This window comes from Eurytemora carolleeae, unplaced genomic scaffold (genome assembly GCF_000591075.1).
Source record: "Eurytemora carolleeae unplaced genomic scaffold, Eaff_2.0 scaffold124, whole genome shotgun sequence".
NCBI lineage: Eukaryota > Metazoa > Arthropoda > Copepoda > Calanoida > Temoridae > Eurytemora > Eurytemora carolleeae.
Window position 1 is genome coordinate 246,720 of NW_019396953.1, and position 12,387 is coordinate 259,106.

The 12,387-nt window shown below is 32.6% G+C and overlaps 1 protein-coding gene across 1 annotated transcript in view; it reads right to left on the reverse strand.

Annotated features, from left to right (window-relative positions):
• The window catches only part of LOC111710473 (NGFI-A-binding protein homolog), a 56,971-nt gene that overhangs the window by 19,620 nt on the left and 24,964 nt on the right, over positions 1–12,387 (reverse strand). The window contains exon 4 of the mRNA XM_023484574.1: positions 1,925–2,026. Coding sequence (XP_023340342.1) covers positions 1,925–2,026 — 102 coding nt within the window. The remainder of the gene's footprint in view (positions 1–1,924; positions 2,027–12,387) is intronic.

Consider the following 12,387-nt stretch of genomic DNA (forward strand, 5'->3'; position numbering starts at 1 on the left):
TAAAGCCCCCTCAATCCCCCCTTTCCTAGTTGGTATCACATAAACAACGTATGTACAACTCACATAAAACACTTAATTACCGACCACCACGATATCATTTTTGCGAGAATCAGTGTCATGTTTTACAGTGGGAAAAAACAGGGTGGAAAAAGTGTCTAGCTGGAATACTACAGGGTGGGAGAAAAAGTGAATCTATGGTTTTTATCTAGCCCGGGACCCAGGGTATAAGAACAAGATCAAATGTATAATACAGGGGGGTTCTATATACTGTATGGTATATCATATATACATATAGAGGATATATCATACAATATAGGAACAAATGCAAATCCTTTAGGGGTAACAAGGGGTAAAAGGGGTAACAAGGGGTAACAGAGGATTACAAGGGGTGACAAGGGGTACTGGATGACAAAACAATGCATTTTGAAAATAAATAAACTAAGTTGACTGACTTGTTTAAAAAAATTATTCATAACAACCTTTTAATACTATAAAAAAGAGGCTTATGTACAGTATGTAACACCCCCCCCCCCATTAAAGCTTATGTACAGTATGTAACACCCCCCATTAAATCTTATGTACAGTATGTAACACCCCCCCCCCATTAAAGCACGGCTAAGCTCTTAAAATTGCAACAACAAAAAAGCAATTAGCATAAATAAATAAAACTATGTAATAAAGTAAAAAATGCATTTATTGATTGATTGATTGATTAATATCTAGACAAAAAGCAGAGCCAAGGACAATAAAATCAATTAGTTGGGAGGCAATTATGTTTTTACTAATGAGGATAATTGACGGGATGAAAATATAGAGGGGGGGAGGGTCATCATGTTTATTACAAATCATTTGACAAAAAAGTTTAAAAACAAACTTCGCCCGATTCTAAAACTCTGTATGATAGACTTTTTAATCTTTTAGTTGTGAACTATTAAGCAACNCCATGGAGAACCATTTTTTGCCTAATTGTAAGTTGCCGAAGTTTTTCAATAGATGTCAGTGACACACGTACTACTGTCACACTTCTAATTTTTACACCCTTTTTTCAGGCGAGCAACATGGGACAAAAACTGGTGTTTTTGCATCATAAACTCTAGATTGTACACTGCTAACTGAGCAGTGGGTTGCAAATATCCGCAAATTGCTCTCAAATGGATTTGTATGTTAAAAGAAAACAAGAAAAAGTTTTATAACATATCTTAAGTCTAGACTCTATAGAGAGAGAGAATTTAAATTAAACATATATCTATCTATCTATCTATCTATCTAAACTCTTTGAAAAACTTGAAATTCAATATGAAACCTTTTAATAATTTTTCTTCCATGATTTTCTCCAGTTATTGACATAAACATGTTCTTATACGAGCATGTATATAAGGATATATACTTGTCACTAAAAGCTGACGAGTGTAAAAACTTCACTTTTCAACCTTTTTATATTTAAACATTCTTCTTGTTCAAAACTGAGAAGCCGTTTATTATCTTTTCATTATTTGTTGCTTTTTAGTTCCCCCAGTTAAGAGAATTTAGGTCATCAATAAAGAGAGGTTTTTGCAGGTTATGTGATAAGAAATTGTTATTATCATTTTCAGGAGAGAGAAGGAGGTATATTCACTTCAGGGAAGAGTTGCTAAAAATTACATAGGAAAGGGTAGTTCAAAAAAATATACCTTTGCTGAAAATATATTGTTAATATGAAGAGTTTTGAACACCTTGTTTTATTTCGTTGAACAAACAAGTCGGAAATTTAAGAGAGTTTTGAAAAACGAAACCATTTTTTACTTTTAGGAGAGGATGGGACACTTTAATTGCGATTTTCACTTATGAAATGATAGGGTTTTTTATGAAACTGTGCTTCGAAACTCGGTTTCGTACCGATACTCTATTTTAAGTTTACGGCTCTTCATGTATGCATTATATGTACCTTGTGATATGAAAGTATCGTAGTAGTGAAGTAGATTAGCTCTCTGCAGTACTCTGTACAGCTGCAGTTCACTCTCATTTGATGGTTGGGTCGTCATCACAACTAAACAAAATACAGATTTATGATTTTTCAGAAAAAAAATTGAATATCTCCGTCCTGAGGCCGAATTTAAAGAATTTTAGCCGCGACTCAAATATGGTTGGTTCCACTTAAAATTGTATTTAATTTTTCAAGGTTTAAGCCGGGGCTCAATTGAAACCAGTTCTTGGGGGATTTGAGACGCGCTTTAAAGGGACAGACCGGCAATGTAAGAAAGTTAAACTGAGTATGCAGTGTTGTGGAAAAATTCTTTAGGATTCATGCATACATATAAAACTTTTTAAAGATCTGCAAATCCTGAGTTTAAGCGCTAAGTCAAGTTTTAAAATCGTACTTTTTGGTTGATACGTTTTCCGAATTGTTTTTTAAAATTGTTAAATGTTAACAAAATTCTACAATAAACTAATTAGTTGTTTAGGGACAGGTTGAGAGAATTAAAATTAACCCTTATCATCGAAAATAAGTAATCTTATTCAATTATTAGTTTCTTTAATCTCTTAAATCACAAAGATTTTCTGGAATTTTTATCAAAAAGACAACATTGAAGAATTTGAAGAAATTCATAGAAAATAAGAAATTCAATATAATGATGAAAAAGGAAATAATTAATTCTAATTTTGATTTATTGACAAATTTCTTTTGAGAAATATGTTCCCAAACATCTAATTAGTTTTCTTAGAATTTTTACTTTATTGTTCGTCGTCGTTATTTAATAATTTTAAAAAAAACCCGATTCTGAAAACGTACCCACCCAAATTCATGATTTTGAACGTCGACTTTGCGCTCAAACTCAGTAATTGTACATCGTGGAAACTTTTTATATATCTCAAATGAATAATAATGAATTTGTCAAAAACAATGCAAACTCAGTTTAACTACCTTAAACAGCCGGTCTGTCCCTTTAAATTCATTAAATTCGGACACTGGGTGATCAGGCAAAAGTTTAAAAGGAGGTTTGAACATGTTTTATTATTATCGCCATAATTGTTATGAACAACTGCATGAATTTTAAACATTTAACATTTTACATTTATTATACGGTTACTCACAAAAAATGAGACTTAAAAGACGACTGTACAAAAATTTTCAAGTCTTATTCTAACTTTCTTAAACTTTTTGCCTTTTTGACAAATCATATATTAATCATAAATAAGACAATTTCTATGACCTCCGAAAGTCGGAACTAAAAGGTTTGAGGTCGTAATCAAAGTCTAATCCTTTGTGGATAACCTTGTATAGCCACGTTCCCGTACGTAAACCATGTTAATAAATTTCCAATAGTAGATCCTATATGCGATAAAATAATAATAAGAAACTTACTATCAAAAGAATAAGTAAGTATCAAAGTACGAATATACAATGTTTTAAAAACCACAAACATATTATTCGTTATAAAAAAACTACCGAAAATTTTGAAAAATTTCTAATATTTTATTCGAAATTATAAGCAGAATGTTAAGAACATTAAACAGTGTGAGATATCTCTAAATTTCTGTTCATAATTTGAAAAAAAGATTGTGTAATTTCGAAATGTTTTTTGATTCTGCAAGTTCCACAAAATGTGCGGTATTGAATAATTAAATCGGTCATAGCTTTCTCAGAAATCAAATCATTTAAGGATTTGTTTAAAATCATTTAAGGATTTGTTTAAAATTATTCAAGTTCAATAAAGGTAAGTCTATACACCCTATCTTGCATAAATTCGTCCTATTTTTGTAAAATCTTTGGTTGATTATGAACAAGCAAAATCTTTACTTTTTAACCAATTATATAATAAATCAACATAATGGCAAATTGTTTACAAAAAAACATAATTACATATTAGACCTGAAACCATGATAAAGTTTTATTAATGTATATATTTTAAAGCACATCGTTAAATTTTATCTATCCATCTATTTTATAAATGTTTCGGAGTCATCTTTCGTTGCAAAAAGAAATCGTTCTAAAGCAATAAAATGTTGATAACATAACGAGCCAACTCGACGGTTACTCAACGGTAAATATAAACAAAGAATTTTTGCAACTCCCCCCCCCCCTCCTCCCCTATATATGATATAATATAATATTTATATGAAATCAGTCGAATTTGGTTCAACATTAATTATGTGCTAATAAAGTGTTAAACTTTAGAATATATTTCATTGTATATTTCCAAAAAATATATATTTTTTATAAATGTATTTTGATTGAATAACTTAAACGTTCTTGTACTTTTTACTTTAATATGTATAAATATCTACATAATACATATATACTATACAATGTATATATTATATTAAACATATATACATATGTGTAAATACATATAATATATGTGTAGATAAGCTAAGAGAATGGGGGGGGAAGAAGAGAGAGAAATTAAGAGAAGGAGGGGGGAGGAGAGGTATTGAGGGAGAAGAGAGAGAGATGTTTAAGTTTGCATCCCGAGGCCTCCCTGTAGAGTATAGTATACAGTTTACACCGCGGATTCAGTGTTGCAAAATTCTATCTATCTATCCATATATCTATCTATCCATATATCTATCTATCCATCCATATATCTATCTATCTGTAAATATATCTATGTATCTGTCTTTATAAAACATCTATATCGCTGTAGGTTCTTTACTTAGACTGAAGAGTCAGTAACCCCTCTCTTCGCCTTCTGAAGTATATTTATACCATTACCAGCTTTTCCATTAGTATTCAGAAATTAAAAATTAAATTTATTTTCATTAAATTTGAATATTATTATATCCTTTTCTCTCTCTCCTGCATGTTATATATTAACAGTACTTTTTTTTAAGTTAGATGTATCATATTCGATCTTAAATGTCAAATACCTTGATTGAATACCTTTAAGATTCCCCCCNTCACACCCACGATTAACTAAATTTTGTAATAATTCTTTGGTTCAATTGCAAAATCTCTGGTTTTGATATTTATACATGACCACAAATCCCATAGATTTGTACTTTACAGGTATAGATATATATATTTATATAATTCTCTACCTGATCCTTTTTTCTTTTTAATATCGCTCCGGAGGTCCTCCGGGCCCTGGTCGGAGTCCTGGTCCCGGGGAGGGGAGTCGGTCATCCTATTACCAGCGGTCATATATGTATAAACGGTCACAATCAGGTATTAACTCACTTAGAGACAATTCACAATTTTTTAGCTGTCAAACAGCGTTTGTTGAGGGACAGGGTGCACTAAGGGGGACAGCGTCTGTTAGACAGACGGGTCCTTTGGACAACCTTACTCCCAGACGGCTCTGAAGTTTCTGTCCCACTCCCCCTACCCTTGCTCCCACCCTACCCGCCCCACAGAATTCGCGAACCCTGGACACGGAGGGCGGGACGGCATGGGTCGGCTCCAGGGCTTGGGCAGAAGGGACGGCAGGGGTCATAAATTAGGCAGGACCAAGGACGGCAGGGGTCATTTTTCATGCACCGAACCGCCACCCGGGCCACGGGAACACAATTTGCACAGAATTCAGTCCGGGGGGGGGAGGTGGGAACTGGAAAATGTCAAAAACAATGCAAACTCAGTTTAACTACCTTAAACAGCCGGTCTGTCCCTTTAAATTCATATGGAGAACCATTTTTTGCCTAATTGTAAGTTGCCGAAGTTTTTCAATAGATGTCAGTGACACACGTACTACTGTCACACTTCTAATTTTTACCCCCTTTTTTCAGGCGAGCAACATGGGACAAAAACTGGTGTTTTTGCATCATAAACTCTAGATTGTACACTGCTAACTGAGCAGTGGGTTGCAAATAGGGCGCAGGGATTGGAGCCAATAATGAGGGTTTCAAATTCAGTGTTAAACTTGGATTTTCCTCAAATGAGAACTGGACACGACAAATTCATTTCCCCAAGCCAAATTCAGAAGAAAACTTAATCAGGAGAAATAACTTTTTGAGACATCCTTGCTTTGGAATGAGGCCAATATTTGTTAAAAAATTTGCACACTTTGTCCAGCTATCGCAAAAACTGTGCAAATAAAATACTTAACGTGCGCTGAATAGACCAATAAACTTTAAGGGAAACAACTCACTCAAAAGGTTTAAAACATTAAATCTTTAGAATAACTTAAAGTTCAAAATTAAACAGAATTTTAGTTTAATTAATTTTGAGTATTTTTGCATGGCATTTTTAATTAACGCTCCCTAGGTAATTATGTACATAACAGAAAATGTGTTTATTTCAATGAAAAACATATCTCGTGTCAAAAAATATTAATAAAATATTTTACTTGAAAACGGAAATTTATATGATGATATATATACAATATAATTATACAACCATAATGACCCTTTTTAAATTAATTTTCCCGAGAAATTAAAAATATGTATTACAAATGTACAAATGTAAACCAATTATCATTGTGAGAGAAGGATTAATTTTTTTCTTTTCATTCTAAGTACGTTTGAGAGAAGTACTTAAGTTATATTTTTATATTTTATCTTTTTTTACGTATTTTGCTCTCGAGGCCTTTCTATAATATAGTATAGAGGTCAATACCCCCTGAGAGAACCAAGATTTAAAAACTCCACCCCCCCCCCCTTGAAACGGCCTCTCCCCCCTGAAAAGCCTACCTCCCTAGAGCCGGTGGGGGTGAGGATAGGCGGAAAAGTCGGCCTCGAGCCTCGCAAGGGTAGTGGAGGTTATGTTTAGGGAGGAGGGGAGGGGTTATTAAGGCTTTAGTCTAGAAAGTTGAACATTTATTTAATTTTGTCTTTCTTTACTTTATTACCATATAAGGAAAAAACTGATTTTTGAAATTCTGTTTGTTGTTTATGAAACTTTAAAGTTTTTAAAGAAGGAGAAAGTTATGACCATAAGACATTAGTATTTTTTAGTAAAATATAGATATGAAGTTTGTGTAAAGTGTAAATACATTTATGTTTTTGATCCCTTTGACCCGTAATAGTAATTAAAATACGTTTTAAAAATCTTTCACGAGTTTGCAGCTCATTTGAACGGTTCATAAGTTTTTCACAGTATACGATTCAAAGTTTTGATGAGAAATTAAAATGTTTTCGAAAAAAAAACAATATTATGCTATTGAAAAGAAACTAAATAATTTTGTAATGACAGCATTTTGACCGAAAAAATCTAAAAACTAAGATGGTATTGTATTTATATACAGTGTACATATATCTATACACATGCACACTGTACAGTGTACATATATCTAATCTATCCACATGCACACTGTACAGTGTACATAAATCTATCTCTATCTATATATCTATCTATCTATCTATCTATCTATCTATGCTTCTATAATGAGATGTACCCCCACTGGTGTAATAATATGAGAAGTTGCATATAATGCCTAATATGTCTTCGTGGGAAAACTGAATATAAATTATTAAATGTTTGTCTGCATATGTCTATATACATCTATCTGCCTGTCTGACAATCTAACATTTTATCTGTTAATCTATCTGCATATATATCTGTTTATTTTTTAATATACGTCTATTTATTCTGTATTCTGTATGCCTGTCTGCCATCTACCTGTTTATCTTTCTATCTGTCTAATTATTTTTTCCTTTATATGTCTATATTTTTATCTGTCAATATTTCTTTCTGTCTATATTTCTATATTTCTATATTTCTATATTTCTATATTTCTATATTTCTATGTTTATATTTGTCTATCTGTCTTTAACATATCTATCTATATATCTATCCGTCTATCTATCTGTATATTTTATATATCTGTGTCTATCTGTCTGTATGTTTGTCTAAGTATAACCCCATGAGAATATACGTACTTCACACTAACTGATTATATGTCACTTAATAAATCTTAAAAGAGCACACAGTTTTCTATACGGTCGGAAAACACACACTTACGCAAACTTAAACTTAGTCTTTTTTGAATAATGTTTGTAATGATATTCAAATGTAGGATTTGTACATACACAATACATTGACCGTTATAAAGTACAACAGGGTTAGGCCATTACGCGCATTTCAAGACAATGCAACTTTTTACGCGCGTTTTTTGCAACCTAAAGAATGATTTGCAGTTGGATTAAATAATTTGAATTAAAGCAACGGCCGAATGCGGTGACAGCTCCAAACTGGACGCGCATAAAAAGCGTTCGCGCGCCTTTTTTGGAACTCAGTGTAGCTCATTCAGTTTTATTTTATCGGAGAATTTAGTCTTTTAAATACGGTTTAATTCAAATCAACTCTGTTGATTTTTATTTTAAAAGTTTAGAAACAAAAAATTTTATTTGCGACCATTTCGTTATATTATAAAATTAATTTTTATAAATGATCTTTTTGTTTCTTAAATAAGTTTCCAATCTACATCATTTCAACATTTGCAAAGTTTGTTTATAAAAAGATATCAAACTTTTGAGTTAAAATGTGCAAGAAATAAAACATTTAAGACGTTTTTTCGTAAATAAGTTTGACAAGTTTCTGTTTTGACATATTGCTGAATGCAAAAACTATTTTCATGTTCGGAAACCACTTAAAAATCCAATAAAATTTGTCTCTAAAAAACACTTGTGAATATTCTTTATCTGTTTAGCGGTTTAAGAATACACAGAAAACACTCTCAATCAATTGACAAAATAAAAAAGAAAATAGTGATTGAGAAAGAATAAGAAAAAGTTTTGAAAATATAAAGAATTAGTTGATAAAGAATAAAAAGGAAAGAAAGAAAATTTGGTAAAGAATAAGAAAGCAAAAAAATGTATAATTTACTCTCAGACAAATTAAAATCAATTGAAATTTAAATTTCTAATTTGTCTGAGAGTAAATGACATTCCATTGTAAAAATTAAAAAATCATTTTTATTATTTATTATTATTCTTAAAAGGGGCAGGATTAAATAAAAAATTGTTGCATTCCAAAAAACAGCTTTTAATAAAGGAATGGGTATTTTTAGAGAAGAGAATATACGTATTTCATAAATACGTATTTGAAAATGAACAACAAGAAGAATTTGATAAAGAATCAGAAAAGCAAAGAAAAAAGAAAAATACAGAAACAAATTTGAAAAAAAAATTAAAGGAATTAAAAGGATTTAATAATAAACATTTATGTATAAAGAAGAAAAAGAAAAAGAGAAGAGTAAAAAATCAGAAAATAATTGTAACAGAAAATAATTGTGACTGAAAATAATTGTAACTGAAAATAATTGTAACTGAAAACAATTGTAACAGAAAATAATTGTAACAGAAAATAATTGTAACAGAAAATAATTGTAACAAAAAATAAGAACTTTTAATTGAAGTTGTGAAATGCTGAAAGAAATGTTTTGAATTTCAAATATGCAAATGAATAAATTCACTGTTCTTATACTTGTGCATAAAATTAAAACTAGAGGAGCTACGAGGTCAGAAAACCGTAGCAGTAATGTCGTATTAATTTTACCGTCGCCTTCATCTAATTCTTAGAGTAAGGACAGATTATATTAATTCCTCGTTTTGAATAATATAGATTTGGGGACGGAAATGATGGGCCAATATGCTTAGGAGTAGTTTTTGAGACATGTTTAGAAAAGGCTGGGAATGTTAAGTGCCACTTTTTCGTCTAATTTGTTTATTTATTTTCTCTTTTTGTTCAACATCTATCTGATTGTTTTGTGTGTTCAGATAGAGTCTACGACTTATTGATAACAAAATACACTAGCAAACAAGTCACTTGATAACTATATTAATAGATAACTTTATAAATAGACAACTTGATAAATAGATAAATTAATAAATAGATAACTTAATAAATAGATATATAACTTAATAAATAGATAACTTAATAAATAGATATCTTAATAAATAATAACTTAATAAAAATAGATAACTTGATAAATAGATAACCTGATAAAATGATAACTTGATAGATAGATAAATAAATAGATAGATAACTTTAAAAAAGATAACTTAATAGATAGATAACTTGATAAATAGATAAATTTATAAAAAAGATAACGTGATAAATAGATAACTTTATAGAAATATTACTTGATAAATGGATTACTTGATAAATGGATTAGTTGATAAATAGATAACGTGATAAATAGATAACTTTATAAATAGATAACTTGATAAATAGATAACTTGATAAATAGATAAATTGATAAATAGATAACTTAATAAATATTTTACTTGATAAATAGATAAATTGAAAAATTACATATATCTTAAAAAAAGGTAACTTGATAGATCGATAACTTGATAAATAGATATATTAATAAATAGATAACTTGATAGATAACTTCATACATAGATAAATTAATACATAAATGACTTGATACATAGATATCTTGATAAATAGACAACTTGGTTAAATGAAAAGAAAGTAACAGTTAATTAACAGTCAATATTTAAAAAAATAAGAAAGAAGGGTGGGGGGAGGAGGGTAAGGGTAGGGTAGACGTCCATATATAGATAAAATTCATCTGTATTGAGGGATGGGGGGGGGTATATGTATAGTAGTATAGTAGGATATCCGAGGGTCTGGGGCTGCGGGTTTGTGTCACAAAAACCAACCCTAGGCAAAAACTTATAAAAACATTAGAAGTTTTTGTCACTGCACGTTCTAGGCTCTCACGTACATACAGGCCTGTGGACCTTTAAACTTTATTGAGATTTCAGAGAGAGAGAGAGGAGAGGAGAGGTATTGTATGCATTGAGTAGAGGGGGAGGGTGTTAGAAAACCGGAAGTAAGAGTACAGAGAGAGTATCTTTTTTTTGCAGTAAAAGATGACGAGAAGGAGGAGGAATGGATGAGGAGAAGGATAGAGAAATGGATGAGGAGAAGGGAGAAGGATAGAGAAATGGATGAAGAGAAGGGAGACGGCGGTAGAGGATTAGATGAGGATAAGGTGCAGGAATAAATGAGGAGAATGAAAATGAATGAATGAGGTGAAGGGAGACGGCGGTAGAGGATTAGGTGAGAAGAATGATGAAGAATGGATAATTAAGGAGATGGAGGGAAACAAATGAGGAGAGGTCAAGGAATGGATAAGGAGAAAGTGGAAGAATGGATGAGGAGAAGGTGGAGGTGGAAGAATGAATGAGGAGAAGGTAAATGAATGAATGAGAAGGTGAAGGAATAGATGAGGAGAAGGTAGAGACATGAATGAGGAGAAGGCGGAGGAATGAATGAGAAGAAGGTGGAAGGATGAATGAGGAGAACGTGAAGGAACGGATGAGGAGAACGTGATGGAATGAATGAGGAGAAGGTGGTGGAATGGATGAGGAGAAGGAAGATGAATGAATGAGGAGGAGGTGGAGGAATGGATGAGGAGAAGGTGAAGGAATAGGTGAGGAGAAGGAAGAGGAATGAATGTGGAAAAGGAGGAGGAATGGATGAAGAGAAGGAAGAGGATTGGATGAGGAGAAGGTGGAGGAATGGATGAGGAGAAGATGGAGGAATAGATGAGAAGAAGGTGAAGGATTAGATGAAAAGAAGGTGTAAGAATAGATGAGGAGAAGGTGGCGGAATAGATGAGGAGATGGAGGAGTAATAGATGAGGAGAAGGAGGAGGAATAGATGAGGAGATGGAGGAGTAATAGAAGAGGAGAAGGCGGCGGAATGGATAAGGAGAGGGAGGACGAATAGATGAGGAGAAAGAAAAGGAATAGATGAGAAGAAGGAGGAGGAATAGATGAGGAGAAGGAGGAGGAATAGATAAGGAGAAGGAGGAGGAATAGATGAGGAGAAGGAGGAGGAATAGATGAGGAGAAGGAGGAGGAATGAACGAGGAAAAGGAGGAGGAATGAACGAGGAAAAGATTATTGAGGAGAAAGCGGAGGAATTTATGACGATATATAGATCAATTTTGTAGACTGCAGTACGTAAATCCAAAAGGTAAACAGCCAATTAGCCCACCTATCACATGCGTTATGCATCAATATAAACAAAAACCACCTTATCAGTAGAAACTGTTTTCAATGATAAATGGCATACAGGACAAAAACAGGGGAAAAAAGCTTTTTTAGGTCTAACAACTCGGAATTCAAGACGCAAAAACCTGGGTGGACATCATTCTTTCAACAGAGCGTAAAAAGACCATTTGAGGGGGATAGGGGGTAAACCACATGGCTATAGGTTGTATGGTATACTTTAGGACTAGGGGTAGGGGGTAAACCTCATGGCTAGGGGTGTATTGTATACTTTTGGACTAGGGGTAGGGGGTAAACCTCGTGGCTAGGGGTGTATGGTATACTTTAGGACTAGGGGTAGGGGGTAAACCTCGTGGCTAGGGGTGTATGGTATACTTTAGGACTAGGGGTAGGGGGTAAACCTCGTGGCTAGGGGTGTATGGTATACTTTAGGACTAGGGGTAGGGGGTAAACCTCGTGGCTAGGGGTGTATGGTATACTTTAGGACTAGGGGTAGGGGGT